Source organism: Vicugna pacos, chromosome 3 (assembly GCF_048564905.1).
Source record: "Vicugna pacos chromosome 3, VicPac4, whole genome shotgun sequence".
NCBI lineage: Eukaryota > Metazoa > Chordata > Mammalia > Artiodactyla > Camelidae > Vicugna > Vicugna pacos.
In genome coordinates this window covers 45,586,473-45,604,304 of record NC_132989.1, presented here as the reverse complement: position 1 = coordinate 45,604,304, position 17,832 = coordinate 45,586,473, and the positions used below count along the sequence as shown (strand labels likewise).

Sequence of the window (17,832 nt, the reverse complement as noted above, 5' to 3'; positions counted from 1 at the left end):
ACGGGCTTCTCTCCGGGGACAGTCCTTCCTTCGCTCTCCTTTTCCTCCTCCGCGCGCCGCCACCGCCCGCCCCCTGCGCCCTCCCAGCGCAGTCCGGGTCCAAGAGGGGAGAGGAAGGGACGGCGGGGGGCGGGAGAGGCAGGCGGGCGGACGAGCGCTCGGAGGAAACTCCTGCCCGACCCGTGCGTCCCCGCGCCCGGGGTGTACCCTGGCCCGGCCTCAGCAGCGGCAGGAAGGGGCTCAGTCGGGGGAGGCGGGGGCGGTGCCGTGGGGGCGGGCCCGGCCGTCCCGGCGCTAAGTTGTAGGGCCCGGCTCCTCCCGACCTGATTTCCTTTCCCCACGGCTCCTCGCACCCAGCTCGGCGCTGCCGGCCCCGGAGCCGCCGAACCCGCACCTCCTGGGTGAAGAGGACACGCCTGCCCTCGTCGAGAAAACTTTTCCTGCCGCCTCGGTGGGGGCGACGGTGGTAGGAAGTCCGGACAGCGACCTCTTCTCTGCCGGCCCCGCGCGCCCTGCCGGGTGCTGGCGCTGAGCTCGAGATTAAGTTTGAGCAGGCCCCTTCCGGGCTGCAGGCGGGTCCCGCCTCAGGAGGGACGCCCGGCCACAGGGTGGGCGGCGGGCCAGGGCGAAGGCCAAGGGCGCGTGGGGGCGCCGGAGACAAGGTGCGGAGCGCGGCCCGGACCCGCATTCGCAGCCGAGGGCTCGGAGAGCACTAGCGCCGGATCAGGGAGCCTCCGGCGGCCACTTCCAGAAGTCCACAGGCTGCCTCCTCCTCCGGGTGAGGACAGTGTCCTGGCTCCGAGTCTATCGAGGAAAAATGAAGTTAAGCCGCCAGTTCACCGTGTTTGGCAGCGCGATCTTCTGTGTAGTGATTTTCTCGCTCTACCTGATGCTGGACCGGGGTCACTTAGACTACCCCAAAAACCCGCACCGCGAGGGCTCCTTTCCCCAGGTAAGCACCAGGAAAGCAGTGGCGCGGGGCTCCGAGAGGGCAGGCATGGGGGCCCGTAGTTACCCGCTGCTCCGCTACCTTTGCCCCCCTTCGAGATTCCGCGCCGGGGCAGGAGAGGCCGAGCTGGAGGAGGCTTGGATCCTCTTCCAGCCGGGGCTCTGCAGCGTTGGGACCGCGGTGACAGCGATCCGGGAGCTGCCTCCCCGCCGGGCGCGCAGAGTTAACAAAGTACCAGGCAGCATGCGGTAGCCGGATCGCGCTCAGGGGAAGTGGCCGGGTTCCCGACGCTCGCACTCGGGCCTTTTGAGGTGATCACCTGCTGGCAGTGAACCTGCGCGGTACGGGGCGCTCTCTCACCGGCGGGGCGCCCGCTGACAACTGTTAGGTAGCCTATTGGCCCGCACAGGGTTAAGCTGTCCAGACCCCCTGCGCGCACCCACTCCAGGAAATGGAGCTAGCAGACCCCTCTGGGTGGTGATGTTGTTTAACCCCACTATTTCTTGAGAAATAAAAGTTTATTTCGTGTTGCAGACGTCTTTCTCAGATATGAATCTGTAGGGTGGATTTTAGTGTCGTCATTCTTCAGCTATTACATCGGGTTTGTTTGGAGCCGACGTGGGAGCCTAGTGGGGAAGCGCATGTTATACTCAGGCCGGAAGCTGTGGGGCGCTCAGTCCTGAGCCCAGCGGTCAGATTGTCAAACGAGTTAGGAAAACGACACGTCTTAAGTCTTCTATTTAAAGTTATCAAAAATAAGCAAACGGAGACAGTCGGTTCTATTTGGGAGGATACTGCGACGCATGTGCGATTTCAGTTTCAGGTTATTTGCCAATGACCTATACACTCCAGAAATTTTAGTAAAACGGGGTTTTGTGTACTATCCGCTGTGATGAATGAACCTGAAGAACTCAAAGCCCTGACAGGCTGATCTATCAACTACTTGGTTCAGGGGTAGAGAAATAAAGGACGTAACAAGTTGGAGATTATTATTTTTTCTTTTGTGTGACAATGTAAATGGCCAGAGAATATTCTTGCCTTTTGTTCTTGTCATATGTTAGGACAAAAGGCTTGAGTTTCATGAAATTAGACTACTAATTTTACCTAAGTTATGAAAGTCAAAAAAGACTCCTTTGTGTATGGTATCATCAACACAGAGCACTTAAAAACACGTTGCAGATGAGAGGTATTAAAAATCTGGTTGTAAATAGTTTTATCAAAAAATTTAAAAGCTTTTGCTTTTAGGTAGTATTATAGAGAAAATATAGTGAGGTAAACACTATTAGATATCTTTAAATCTTGAGTTTAGGGTCTGTCCAGTACTTATTGATTGGATAAAACAGTTTAAAAAAAAAAGGCATAAACCCTATGAAGCTAGAGCAAAAGGAGGAGTTTTAATCCTTGTTTAATATGTTGTATAATTTTAGGGCTGAATTTACTGTGCTTTTTCTTCTCCCTAGTAAATCCATTTTTAGAATTTTCTTCATTACAGGAAAAAATCCTGAAAACTGATAGATTTTACTTAAAGTGTTATCTTGAGTAATGTCCTTTGGCTTTGGCTTGATGATCACTTGGAAATGATTTATGCAAACATCTGGGGCTGGGGTTCTCTGGCAACCTTGACATTTTACTATTTCTAAAGCAGTGAGTGACTCATTCGGTTACTGTGAAGTCTTAGGCAAAGTTAATTCCAATAATTTAATATCCACCCTAGTCCTCATCGAGGGGCTAAAGTTCTGCTTAAAACATAAAGCATTTAATGGAAAGTAACTGGTTGCTGAAAGAGAAGGCTCTTCATGTATTCTGTTTTGTGTGCAAGGAGAGAGGGTTAGGAAGTTGGAACTTTTTATACCTAAGTTTACCCTTCTGAGATTTTCAGGACTGGATTTTTGGTTCAAGAAGGCACTATGATTTAGTTTTGGAGAGCTACTGAATCCCCAGGAAGGTGGACTGGAAAAATGCTTTGTAAACCTCACTCTTCTATGTCTAGTATCAGCCTATGTGTCTTAGCCTTACATGATAAATTTCATTCACACAACCATGACCCAGTGGGTGAGGAAACTTAGGTACAGAGAAGTTAATTTGCCCAAAGTTACACTGCTAAAAGCTGAAATTTGAACAGGCAGCCTTTGGAATGTAGGCTCTCAGCTGCTATGCTGTACTGTCCCTTAGTAATTCTTTGCTTCCTGTTTAGGCCCCAACTTGCTTGTGGAAGGATCTGATGTAGAAGACAGAGCATGTTGCTCTGTGGCTCCTTAGCTTATGACTTTTTTTTTTTTTTAAGGAACTTTTATTATGAAGCAGTAATGAATGTGCCCCCTTTTTTAAAAAAAAAATTAAATGTTTGATTTTAAGATAATTGCAGGTTCACATGCAAGTATAAGAAATAATACAAAGAGATCACATGAATCCTTTACAGTTTTCCCCAGTGGTGACATCTTGCAAGACTAGTACAGTATCACATCTTGGATACTGGTATCTTGTTACAGCCAAGATAGAGAACATTTCTATCACCACAAGGACCCCTTCCATTGCCTTTTATGGCCATACCCACTTCCCTCCTGTTTCCACCCACCTGTAACCCCTGGCAACTACTCATCTGTTCTCACTTTCTATAATTTTGTCATTTCAAGAATGAGAAATAAAATCATATTGTGTGCAACTTTTGGGGATTGGCTTTTTTCAGTCAATTTAAATCTGGAGATTCATCCAAGTTGTTACATATTTGTTCCTTATTATTTTTTGTTGTTCTTATCGTTTCATTTTTCTTTTGTTCCTTATTATTATTGAGTAGTATTCCATAGAGCATAGTTCGTTGAACCATTCACATATTGAAGGGAACATCTGGGTTGTTTCCAATTTGGGGCAGTTTATTATGAATAAAGCTGCTGTGAACATTATAAACATTTGTGTACAGGTTGTTGTGTGAACAAAAGACCTCATTTCTCTGTGGAAAATGCCCAGGAGTACAGTTGCTGGGTCATATGGTACAGGCGTACCTCAGAGATATTGTAGGTTTAGTTCCAGACCACTGAATGTGCTCCATTTTATGAAACATTTAATGCTTGAGATTTATACCTCCTCCAGAATGTCTTCTAGTTCACTTTAGAGCTAGATATTATAATGAAAACTATTATGCAGCATAGCATCCCAGCATTTGAGTTGATTTTTGTTTCTTTCACTGCTTCTAACTCCTATGTAAACCTTACTTTGATGAGAACACCAAACATAGCAAAACTAGGTTGTACTATATTATATTTCTTTGATGAATTTGGGTACTGAATTCCTTGGGTTTAATAGAGCCAAGCTAGTCAGTCACTATAAATCATTTTTAGTGTCTAGTAGAATGATTTCTCTAGGAAGGGACTGACTTCCTCTGAATTGTCCATTTTAGTTTCTTCCAGTTAACATGGAACCTTCAGTAAGGTATATATTTGGTCCATCTTGTAAGCAAGATCTGTTTTAAAACTGTCCTTGATTGAGAGCAATCTATTTGCTGTTGTTCTATCTTTCGTTATTTTTCCCTCCTCCCACAAGTCTATGTTTTCCATCATTTGGCCAGACTCTAGGGTGGAAGTGGGCGGAACTGCAGGTGCTCCAGTTTCTCCCACCCTGGAGCAGCTGCCTGTCTCTGAGATAGTCTTTGGAAATCTCCTGTGCTTCTGGGAGGAATTCCTTGGAGGCCTGGAGGCAACAGGTGGCCTTGTCTGTTTTAGCTTGTGTATATATTTCAGGGTTAATAAATCTCAGCTAGAAAAATTAATAAAAATTCCACTCTGAATGAGAGTCTGGCCAGGGCCTAACGCCCTGAAGATGCTTTGAGGTAATGTCAGAATTCGAGCAGATGGAAAGGAGAAACATGGTTAAGGTCTTCCTGAAATTCTTCATCACTTCCTGCAAGCAGATTTCACAAGTTGCTTACTATCTACATTGTGTATAACAGGATGTCTTATTAGTGTCTTATATTTGGATCTGGAGAATTAATGAGTCAGGTTTTGTATAACAAATGATTGATCTTTAGTATAGCGTATGATCATAGGGATTAATATTAAGTCTTGAAAGTTCAGAGGTTGAGACTGATGGAAAATGTGAGAGTAAAGTTTAGATTTTTCTCTTTGTGCCCAGATAACATGTATCAAGTGAGAAAGTGTGAATGTCTCTAAGTATTTGATTGAAAGACATGGGTAGGTGGGAAGTTCTATGCCTTTTTTTAACTTTTAATGTGAAAATATAATACATGTATAAAAACAAGTTTAAACACTTTACCTCTCTAGTGCTTTTTCAGGAGTTCAGCATAGTATTTATTTAACAAAAGTTGACCTCAATCCCCTAGTTCTTTTTCCTACTTTCAGAAATCTGTGAATCTTAGTTTATGAATGATAAATAGAAAAGTATAATCTTCCCTGCTTCTCCATACTCCAGTGCACTCTATTTGTAAACTATAGCATTTGTTGCTGGGGTTTGTGCAGTTGTGTATAAGGGAGTTTCATTTCTTGGGATATACTTTTTGAGATCTGTGACTTTGGGGAAGTGATGGAACTTTGATTGTGGTGGCACCCAGGGACTGAGGAGAAATGAGTACAGGGATGGGAAAGCCCCTGGAGAGAATGATTTCCTACACCCTCTCCTGAGTCCAGCAATCTTTCAGGACTCCTCCTCCTCAGCATGTTTCATTAAGACCCAAGCTGCTGCTTCTCTGCCAAATGGGACAGACACTCTTGACTGCATCTGGTCTGAAGGCTTAAGTTTGTTATTTTTTAAATTGGATTGAATGTCTTGTTTCCAGATCAGCACTGGTATCAGGGCCTACACAAATACTTTTGCTTGGGAGATGTTGCAATCCTATTTATCTGAAGGGCATTTTCTCTGTCTCATCAAAGGATATCTATCTGGACTGTAGGCAAAACATTGACTAAAATTACCACTTTTCCTTGTTGATTTTACTTTGAGTCAGCTATTGCTTTTGGTGATAGCTGTTAAAGCTTTGGCCTTTTTTGACAGATTGGACTAAGTGTCGAGATTTTCCTAGAAGGAGTAGTTCAGTAGCTACTGCTGATCCCTTGCTTTACTTTGTTTTTTGAGTCCAGTAGTCTTAGTTTTCCCTTGTTCCTTCACTTCATTGGAGATCTTTAAGAAAATGGACGGATATTCAACAGCTGGGATATAACCTCTGGTTGCTGGCTTGTAAAGGCCTCATTGTGTTTTTGGCCCCTTCTGTCCTAGTGGTCAAGTTCCTGGTAGCATCAGCTTTTATATTCATGTAGAACTAAAGAGAGGAGAAAGAGAAACTCTAAAGAGTAAATTTAGCTTCTTTTCATAGTTGTGATTCTTAGGTTGATCAGGAGAGGAAGTAGACCATATTAACTAAAACGAGTTTCTGTTTCACTTATAGGTATCATGCCCAAACTACTAACTATAAGGTTGAAACCATGTTTAGGTTCAAGCACATTTGAGAGTTGATTATACAGAAATGGAGTTCAGACCTAGTGCGTGAGTATTGCTCAAGTTGCCTTGTGATAGGAAGGAAGTAAATCATTTGATTTGAATAAACTCAGTCTCTTGCGGTTATAATGTAGCTTTTCCATGAGATAGTATTTAAGGCAAAGTTATTTTGTACATTTATGCAGACCAGTGCATAGTATCCAGTAAATATTTTATATTAAATTTATGAATTTAACATATTGTATCTAAAGAACTGATCAACCTTGAAGCATGCTGGTTTAAACCTGTACATACTCTGCCTTTGGCTGCCTGACAGACTCTTTGCCTCTGCAATTTGGAGCTGGATTCGTTGGTGTGAGGTCTGTCCTATGCACTGTAGAATGTTTAGCATCATCCCTGGTCTCTACCCAGTACAAGCTAGAAACACCTTTCCCCAGCTTGCAGCAATCAAAAATGTCTCCAGACATTGTTAAGTGTTTTCTGGGCGAAAAAAATCGACCCTGTCTAGCCAAAGGCCCATTCTTCACACCCATTACACTTTGTTAGCACTTTGCATTTTAGGAAAGAGTGATCAAAAGCCTTAACTGTAATACTCAAAAGAATGACCAGCATTTTTTTGATGACTGAAATGTATCCTTTCTCTGGAAGCCCAAAATTCACTTACATTTTTATGGATCTACATTGCAATATGTTACAGAAAATACAAGGGTGGATTATGTTCATATGGAAGTTAAAAATGGAAGATTATTATAATGAAACTTAATTTTTTAAAAAATTGGATGTACTTATTATTCTGAGAAAAGTATATGGTCTGGTGATAGTAAATAGATCATCTTTTACTTTCTGCAAGCTGAGCTAGAGGTTAGTAGTAGTTCACATTTATTTTCCTTGCCTTTTTGAACAGGAAGATAAAATATATTGATTAGTAATAAAGTAGTATGAAAGCCTATGGAAAAATAATTCGAGATCTCTGAAAATTTCTCAGGCAAGCTGTTTACTTTCTTCAGTATACTGCTTGTTTTATTTCTGTGAATTCTGATGATTTTGGTTACTGCATTTTGTATTCCTTACTGCGATTAGAAAAAGCAGGGAAAGAAAGTGGATGGAGACTTCCCTCTTGTTCACTTCATTTTGTTCTAAGGAGCATTTTTTTTTTTTTAAGAAAGGAGGGTGGAGGCAGGGGTAGGAGAAGAATGATGTTCTGGGCAAATATCCTTCTTCCTTCGTTTTTGTCCCACGGGCTTTGGTCTTGAACGCTGCCGAAGTCAGTATCTGGGGGCCCAGTCCAGACTGCCACCTGTTTTTGTAGACCACAAAGCAAGAATGAGTCTTAACATTTTTAAATGGTTAAAGATTTCATGATGTGGCCACACTCCTTCCTCTGCAAATCCAATCATCTCTGGAGGCTTTTGTATTACAAGGGCAGAGTTGAATAGTTGCGACAGAAACAGTGTGGCCCACATCGACTAAGATATGTGCTGTCTAAGCCCTTGCAGAAAAAGTTTGCCAGTCCCCTTTTTAATATTGGAGGTAAATAGTGCAGTTAGATCTGTTGAAGCAGAAATAGGTTAATTAAAAACAAACAAAATTATTGTAATCTGGTTATGAGGTAAGCATTACTCAAACTTAGTTTATGCTTTGAGAGTGTGGTTTAAAACTCATGTCATCTATGTGTTTCATAGATTTCCAAGCATCCCTGGGGTGCATGTGTGCTAGAGCATGGACGTGCTTGATGTGTTTAATTTGTTTCCCTTCTATCACCTGAAGATTTCTCACTGTGGGACTGCTCTGGGATGGAGGGTTCTAGGGCATGAACTATGCAAAATTGATCCAGTCTCAAGATTGCAAACTGTGACTTCATTGTATTTTGGATTTTCTGTAATTCACAAGAGGGGCTGAATTCTGAGCCTACTCTGACTGCTTGGATTGGTTAGTCCTGTGGAAGGAGAGGCCAGGTCCAGATATTTTCTTTATAAACTGTAGATCTAGGATGGAACTTGGCAGTCCTCTCTGGGACCCTGAAGACTGCTCAACTTGGAGGCAAAGAACTAACTATTGGCATGTCTGCAGGGGCGCCGTGCTACTCTGCTTATCCAAGAGTAATTAATTCCTGCTAATTCTGATCCTTCTTCATGCTTCTTAAAGATTATGTGTGGCTTTCATCATTCCTTGTGGCACAGGCCACCCTCCCTTGTGTGTCCTCAGACATTTTACTGTTATCATTAAAGCGCAGTACACTTAGCCAGGACAAAATGGGTGTAATGCATCTCATTGACTGGTGGTGCAACTTTTAAGTGTTTTTTTCCCCCCAATTTTAAAATATATGCATTTGTGCATTTTTCATATGTAAATAGATTTCTGCACTGGCTTCCTTTGCAGGTGGTTGCCTTTGGAAGTCCAGAGAAATTAAATGCCTTCTGCAAAGGCAGAGCAGGTCCCAAATGGACCCCAATCCCACCAGGGAACCTCATTGTCCTAAGTTAGGAGTCTGGAGAGCTGGGGAATTTGCTGATGAAGTTTTTATTTTAAATACATGTTTCTTCCAGGACTCATGGCATTTCATTTTTTGATGGGAAGCTCTTCCTCTTCGGGATGAGGCTGTACTTTGGGGCTGAGGATGTACTTTGCGGCGTTTACTCTCTTTTCCTTACCATAGGTGTGGAGGAATGTAGACTTCATGGGTCCTGGCCTTTGTGGTAACGTTTTTACCTGTGGAGCATAAGAGGATGGAACCCCGAGAATATGAATCATTCTCAGAATTATTTTCTACTTGAATAAGCCCTGAATTTGCATTTTTTGAATCCAGTGAGGTAGTCATTCTCTTAACAGTCATCAGCACCCCTAGAAAAGTCATAATGTGAAAAATAAGACAGAATTTTGGAGTCTAGAGGGCCTTTCCAGGTTACGTAATTTAGTCTTTGATTTTTCAAATAAGGACACTGAAGCACATAAACTGGACCTTAGCAGAGTTTTTGTTTGTTTTGGGTTTTTTTTTTTTTTTTGCCCCAGGCCTCATAACTAGTCATGGTGTATCTGGGATATGCTTGCTGGCCTGTAATTCAGTGGCTTTCCTGTAGTACCAGCATGTATTTGAGAACTCACTATGTGCTAGGTACTATGCAAATTGTGATAGACATACCAGATATGTTACTTTGTTTAAAAGAGCTTCTTGGTTATTTGAGGAGACACAACTTCTGTTTGTGAAACAATTAGAGACAGTTGAGTGTTACTTAATTACTCATTAAAAGAGTTAATTGTTAAAAGTTAGAACAGTGCCTGACACATGGCAAATGTTCAGAAAATGCTAATTATTAGTAAAGAACAGAGATTTATGGTGTACCTACTATGTACCAGGTGCCTGGTGTAGGCTCTGGGGATATAGTAGAGCTAAGAATAAAACAAGAGTCCATGATCTTAATTAATATTCTTTATATAAGGGCAAACGTCTTAGAGAGAATTCAGAATTAAATTTGTGTAATGGCCTAGCTCAGATTGACCAAAGGATGTGGGACAGAAGCTAGGCTTTTCCGATTGGGTAGAACTTTGATAGGACAAAGAACCTTCTTAGTGTGAAGTACAGTGCTTCCGAAGGCTTGGAGTCATGAAGGAGCCTGGCACCATGAGGAGAGGTGAGGACATTGGTTTGATTTCTGATCTTCAGTGCTTGTGAAGAGTAGTTGGGAACACACCACAGGTAGTTTGGGATCAGATTGTGAATTGCCCTGAGAGCCGGTGCAAGGAGTTCTGTCTTGGATGGTAGTGAACCACTTGGAGTTATTGAGTATATCAGGAAGCTGCTTGAGAAAAGCTTGTTGAAGAATTAATTTCATAGAAAATTTTAGACCTGGAAGGGAGCTAAGAGAATATTCAATCTAGCTTATTCTGGTAGCAGTGTGTAGGAAGACTCAGAAGCAGGAAGGCAGCTGAGAATCTGTTTGAGGTAATACAGACATAAGGCAGTAAATCCCTATACCAGTATTGAACTGGCTAGAATCAGGAGGAAGAGGAAAAGCGCGGAGACATTTTGTAAAAAGAAGCATCCGAGCTTTCTAACAGATTTGATAAGGGTAATGATGGGTGGTTTGAGGAAAAAAGCTTCTCCCTCCTTTTTCCTTTGAGGCATTTGGAGACTGCTTGTATTATTTGCAGAAGGGGATAGTTTAAAGGATAAGCTGGTTTGGAAAGCCACATTCAGCTTCATTTATGATGAGGTGGATATGAGTGGAAATAGCCAAGTGTGCTGGGGTGCCAGAGTGAGAGGTCAGGGAAGGGAGGTGCTGACCTGGTGCTCATCAGCGCAGTCCAGACTGAGTGCGCTCACTTGGGACTTGGCTTTGTGAGAAGAGAGCAGGGAGCCAAGTAACATTTCTTATAGCCAAAAGCTACGCTTCATAGGTTAAGATTACTGGGTAGCAGATGTTAATAAAATGAAGCAGCTTGTATTCAAGCGGTCAGAAACCAGCTCATTGATCAGCATACCCAAGAAGATAAGGCTATCATATGGAAGGATTTCAAAGAAGCCTTTCAGTAGGAAACTAAAAACGGCCCATCTCATCTTTGGTCCAAATTATGGGACTAAATTATTTTTTTCTAGGTTATAAGAACAAAAGATAGATTACTCTGTGTGTTTACGCCTGTGGTGTGTGTGTGGAGGGGTGGTGGGGAGAAGGAGGAAGAGAGAGAGATTTATTAAAGACCAAAAGGCAGCACTCTAAATAGGGAGGGGCCTCATAGCTCAAGGTTGTTCTGAAGAGCAGACAAATTTCTGGGACTGTCCCCAAACCGCCTCTTGTTTTTAGTTTTTAGTAAAGAAGAGCCTCTCCCATTTGATTGGTGGCTGACTCCCCACCCCCACCCCAAACTGAAGAAGTAAGGAACATTTTTGTCTCAGGCCAACTCTTGAAAATTTGTAGGGCCAAATGACAACACTCAAGATGCAAGATATTTCTTGTGACTTTCAGGGGAAATCTAAGCAGTAATTGTTTGAAAGAAAAAAAAAATTGATGAACCCAAGAAATTTGTATCTTTAACTCATCTTTAATAGCTGACAGTATGATATTTAACAGTTTGCTGTTGTATATTCTTTCATGTTACATTGGGCCTTAGTGTTGCTTCTGTAGTGTTTACCGTGCCCCGCTTGCCCTTGTAAATCAATTGGTTCAGACAGATTTTTATAAAGTCAGTAGGAAAGGATCTGTAAAACTTTAGAATCTTTGGTGCTTGTAAAGAAAAGTAAGGAAATTCAGAATTTATAATGATTCAAGTGGGGCTTGCCTAAACACCTGTCTGGTAAGGAATAGAGGGGCTTATTCAGGGAATGATTACTATAAACAAGATTGAAGGTAGGCTGATTATCTACTTAATACAATCCTGCCTTCAGAGGTTCCCTAGAACCATTTCTTATGAAAAACGATCTCAGACATGTCAATTGCATTTATTTTAATAAGCTAACACCGTTTAGGTTGATTTACTTTTTCCATTATCGACAGTTATTCTCTCCTTAAATTAAAATTGCATTTTCCCAAATCACTGTGTAAACATATGTCAATGGAACTTTTATCAGCAGATCCTAAAATATAAGATATACCATTCCTTCATGGAGAATGACTTTAGGTAGTGTAAATGGATTGTACATAATAACACTAGTGTGCCAAGACAGGCATGTGTCAAAAAATACAAGACAGATTTTCAATATTGACCAGAAGTCTTTGATCAGATGAATACATGACAGCAATTGTTGCAGTCTAAAAGTGCATCCCATGAACTTGTATGCATGTTCTTGGGTGGGATACACTGTTGACATATTACCTCAGAGTGCTATGCATTAGAACTAGAAATTACATTAAAAATATGAAATATGTTTTAGAAGAAAAAATAGTGTGGTTTTAGAGAAAGTTGCAAAAAATGTAAAGAAAAGTAATGTCCATGGAAGTTTGTGAAGTGCTGAATTAAAGAAACAGTTCTATTAGTCAACATCTAATTTGCTTAGTACCGCTTAATTGCATTTCCTAAATGTATTTGAAAGTATTAAAACTGCATTGTATGAAAATATTTCATAAACATTTTGCACTACCTAAAAGTCCTTGTCCTAATAATCGTTTTATAAAAGATACCCATTTTGCAGAATTTCACTGTATACAATGGCTGGGTGCCTAAAATGTTGCCTCAACAGGAAGTGGTTTCTCTGCAGCTATATTGGATTGGTGTGGGTGAGGGCGATATGGTTCCAATCTAAATGAATATCTGGAAACCCATCAGGGTGGACGTCGAGTGGTGTCCTGCACCGTGGAGAAAGCGCCTGTGAATGGAGCTCTGACCACACTTTTGGAGGTGGTAAAAAGATGACAATTACAAAGATGGGGAAAACCAGTGTGGCCTCTTGTTATTCCAAGTCAGGGCTGGGATACTCTGCAGTGATTCTAGCAGCTGCAAGTGGTTACCCACGTGTAGCCACGAGTCTTTTGGGTCCCTTACCTGGAGTAAGGGACAGTGAACTTGGAGCCCCAGCTCTTCCCTTTCACAGTCACTTGGCACCCTTGTCATATACCTGCTTCTGAGTAGCTTCTGTTACTGTCACACTTAAGCTTTATGAATGATGATTTTCAGGGCAAAGAGTGCATTGCTCTTGTGTTTTGGCAGGGTATTCTGTAATTAAATATTCTTTCTGCTCATATGGTGAGGGCAGTTTTTTCTTTGAATGGACAAGTGGGAGCACAAAGACAATACCTTGGAAGAGATTCAGGCACAGTAATCCTTGCACCTGGGCAATACCATTGAATGGTCATTTGTAACTGCAGTTTGTGGCTTATTGATAGAGAAGTAGAGTTAACACACTTAGCTGTGGCCACAGCCTCAGTTCACACTCTTTCTGGACTCAGCACTGCACATCTTAAGGAGTGGAGTCACTTGGGTAACTTGCCATTTTGTCCAACCAAAATGCCTTCCTGTTAAGTGCCTGAGATCTTACTAAATAGCTGGATTTTTCTGTGTAGTTGAACGAGCAGCTGACTGGCTTGTAACTACTGCAGTAATGGTGACACCCCTGCTGGAAATACAGACTCTCTTTTACCAAATCACTGTTCCTATATTTAGCTTTAATGCAGTGGTTCTCACCTGGGGATATGTGAGGATCGCCTGGTGAGCCTTTTACAATGATAAAAGGCAGATCTGTGCCCTCTCTCTCTAGGTAATTCCATTCGTTCTCACTGCTTTAAATTCATATTTATACTGACCACTCAAGTTTATGTCTTCTCCTGACTTTCAGACTTGCATGTCTGTGATACCACCGTTGAGCTGTCTAATAGTTCCAGAATGGAACCTTTGCCTCTCGCTCCCCTCCTTCTAGGCCAGCATTCCCTGTTTTCCTAAAATACTACCCATAATCCTCCCAGTTCCCTAGCCAAAAAAAAAAAAAAAAAAAAATCATCCTCCCAGTTGCCTCAGCAAAACAAAAAAAAACTGTTTTTCCTGCTTTCCTGTCCCTCCACCCCCCTTCCTGTTCATCTGCCCTGTCAGATCCTTTCACACTCCTCCACCTCTGCTGCCTGGGTCCTGGCTACCATGGTGTTTAGCCAGCAAACTGCAGTGACATCTTATTCTACTTGCCTCACCATAGCTCCAGAATAGCTTTAAAACAGTTTTTGTTCATTGACCCTAAAACTGTCTAGGATGAAGATGTGGATGTTTCTTTCCCTGAACAATATTTTTAGCCATAAAGTCTTTTCCTGCCTCCTTTATTCAAAGATGGGTATATAGCCTTGTTAGAGCAAAACGTGTCCCTGAATAACAGCTTATAAAGTCACGTGGTCTCACCTTCCACTGCTCCATTGCATGGGCTCTCTGCTCCTGAGGCTCAGGTCTCTCCGACTTTTCTAATGGGGATTTGGGCAGACTTCTTACAACAGGGACTGCAAATGAAGGGCACTTCCTGAGCTTTATGTAGGTCAACTCTCTGCCAGATGTGTTTGTTTTCTAATAAACCACAACGAACTTAGTGGCTTAAAACTAGGACAATATATTATCTTACAGTTCTGTAGGTAAGAAATTTGAAATGGGTCTTACTTGACTACAGTGAAGGGAGAATCCATTTCATCACCTTTTACAGCTTCTAGAGGCTGCCTGCATTGATTGCTCAAAGGCCCCCTTCCAGCACTGATGACACCACTCTGACCTCTTCCTCTTCATTTCTCCTCTGGCTTTGAATCTTTCATCTCCTTCTTTTCCATTATAAGGACCCATGTGATTATGTTGAAACTACCCAAATCTTCTAGGACAGTCTTCCCAGCTCAAAAGCCTTAAGTTAATCACAGCAAAACCCTTTTGCCATGTAAGGAAGCAGATTCACAGGCTTCAGCAATTAGAACGGGGCCATCATTGGGAGCCCATTATTCTGCCTGCCACATGAGATGCTGTTTAAACTGATTTGTATATGCAGACTATTTTAACACTCATAACCATCCTGTGGGTTAGGTATTATTAGTTATCTCCATTTTACAGATGAGGAAACTGAGGCACAGAGAAATTATGTCACTTGCCCAAGGTTATACAGTCATTGATAGTGGAGCCATAATTCAAATTTGGCTTGGCCTCTGTGGCTGCTCAAGTGTAAGATTCCAGCCAAGACCCCACTGCTGTGGGAGCCCCTCCAGCTGTGCACTTGCACGCTGCCATTAACCTGATGCCTATCACCAGCCTCTCCTGCCTGTGCACGCCCAGGAAGAGGCTGTGTAGCCGTGGGAGAGTGTGCTTACAGCCAGGGGCCCTCGCAGCAGCTTGTGGGTCAGGAGGAGGTCCTGTTTTCTGTCACTGACAGGCACCATTGCACCCACCTGCAGCTAGATCCTCCAGCTGTGCACCTGCACACCCCCAGCCTGCCCCTGTCACCAGCCCCCAGTGCCACGTGCCCATGGTGAGACTGAGCAGTCACAGTTGTACACATCCACAACCAGGGCCCCTGCCACTCCCAGTGTACCCACAGCTGGCTCTAGCCATGCTGCCTGCCTTGTGATGCCATGAGTACGTGTGGGTCTGCACCTGACCCTGCCACTGCATAGGCCCCCACTGCCAAGTGTGTGAACACCTTCAGCTCTGGCCACCACTACTGTCTGCTCTCATACCCAGCCATTGAACCTAGAGGTGCCACTAAGGACTCAAACAGCCCTTGCAGCTACTGCAGACACCCTGCCGAACTCACCAGGGACCGCACATCAATGCTGTGGACTCTAGTGGCCTGAGCCAGAGACATCACACAGCCCCTCAAAACTGACTCAGCCATATACTCCTGCACTTGAAGCCCTGCCTTACTAGACCTGGCTCCAGCATGCCCCAACCCATAGGTGAGGGCTTCCCTAACTGAAATCAGTCCGTAAAGTTTGGAAGAGGTGATTGTTTCTTCAATGCACAGGCACCTACACAAGGCTACAGGGATCACAAAGAATCAGAGAAATGTAGTTCCACCAAAGGAATACAGTAAACCTCCAGTAACTACTCCCAAAGAAATGGAGATGCAGAAATTACCCAACATTATTTGCTGTTATTAAAAATAAAAAATATGGCATAGTATAATATCCTTAGGCATGAGGTGGAGGAATCTGGTCCAAAGGTAATTAGGAGAGCTAATGTCTTGTTAACCAGATTATAAGAGGGTACCGGTTTGTGAATGCATGTCACCCTGTGGGAGAGTTGACGGATGACTTGCCAAATGGCTTATTCTCAGCTGCATCTTCTTAGATATTTCACTGAAATGCATGAAGTCAGAGCCATAGGTCCTAAACCTGGCTGATCACCAGAGTCCACCTGTGGAGCATTAACATTACAGTTTTGGGGCCCTCCCTGAGATTTCAGGGTAGATCCCAGGGATTGGTCATTTGGAGGAGCCTTTCCAATGAGTCTGGTGGTGACTGTCAGAGCCTGTTCACCCAGCCACACCCGCTACACGAAGGGTTCTTCAGTGGCAGAATCCATATCCAGAAAAATCCAGATGTGATGGAGTGATATGTTGAGTCTAACAAAATTAGATTTAAAGGAGGAAAAAAAGCGTGCATGAAAGATGGTACACATCTGGAGTTTCAGATATATTCACACACATGTTGGGGAGAAGTTTTGTTTGTTTTGAACACTGTCAATGGGGGTTATATTATAAACATGTTATAGTATTTCCTCTGCAGTTCTCTTAATTAGAAACTTGATTTAGTTGAATGAAGATCTTATATCACTACCATGGTAGGAAGGATTCTAGAATTGTCTCAGGGTTGTTTTTTTTTTTCCCCCAAACTCCTTCTATCCCCAACATCAGTTGAAAAATCATAGCCCATTGAGCCATGGTTGCTGAAGGTAGTGAAATCTGAAAACATTTGATTGGAATGTACAGAATCCATAATCTTTGTCCTAGGAAAGGAGCCACATCTTTTACTCATGAGGTCATGATTGTCACCCTGTGGCCAAACATAAGTCAGTTTCGATATCATTTCCCAAACAGTCGATGAAGCTCATCTTATTATCTAGGATTTTCTCATTCTTTTATTACCGACTTTTTTGGTTATAGTGAAGTTTTTTTCTCTATTTTCTCTCTTTAAAAATTGTTAATTTTATTTTTAATTGTATTATTTTTGGTGTAAGTTTGTGTGCCAAAAAATGACATTTAATACTCCTTGTCTTAGAAAAATTGTTGCATCTTGTTTTCTTTCCTTTTTTTTTTTAAATAAATATTTGCAGTCCTGTTGTGTGCCAGGCATCGTGCTAGGCATCAGGGTACAGTGGGGAGTAAAACAGCTGTGGTGCCTGTTCTGAATACAGAGATTTAGTGATGAAGATGGGGACATAATTCATGAATATAGCAGGTGAAAATGCTGTGGAAGAAACAAAATAAGCTGACACAAGAGTATAGCACGAGGAGGCATATTTTAGATAGATTAGCTGGGGAAGTCTCTGCAGAGGGGACATTTGGGGTGAGAGGGGAAGCACTGTATAAATAGAGAACAAACACCAGGGTCTTGAGATGAGGTGGGAGGAGCTGGTTTGGAACTGAGATGAGATCAGGGTGGAGCTCAGTTGGAGGAGAGAGAGAAAGATGGGGGTAGAGAGATAGATATGCAGGTCCTTACTGAGTCCAGTTAGGGTGTTCTAATTTTTTTTTTAATGTATGATGAGAAACTAGCTCTGGATTGTAATAAAGGTATTGCATCTGAGTAGGGCATGGTTGAAGGATGTGGGAAATCAATTAAGAGGCTGCTGTACTAGACTAGGAGAGATTGTTGGTGGCTTGGACCACAGCGGTATCATTTGAGAAGGAGAGAGGGAGACCGATTGACAAGTATTTTGGAGGAGGGATGAAAGAGTTGTAGGTAGGTTGGATGTGTGAGCAGGGTGAGGAAGGAGGAGAAATCAGTTATGCCACCAAGATTTTGGAAGTGGCCAACCAGGTGGAGATTAAAGCTACTTAC

The 17,832-nt window shown here is 42.6% G+C and overlaps 1 protein-coding gene across 1 annotated transcript in view; it reads left to right on the top strand.

Moving 5' to 3' along the window:
- Positions 1-300: 300 nt before the first annotated feature.
- MAN2A1 (mannosidase alpha class 2A member 1) overlaps positions 301-17,832 on the top strand; it is a 155,230-nt gene continuing 137,698 nt past the window's right edge. Inside the window, exon 1 of the mRNA XM_031673187.2 lies at positions 301-952. Coding sequence (XP_031529047.2) covers positions 818-952 — 135 coding nt within the window. The 5' untranslated portion in view covers positions 301-817. The remainder of the gene's footprint in view (positions 953-17,832) is intronic.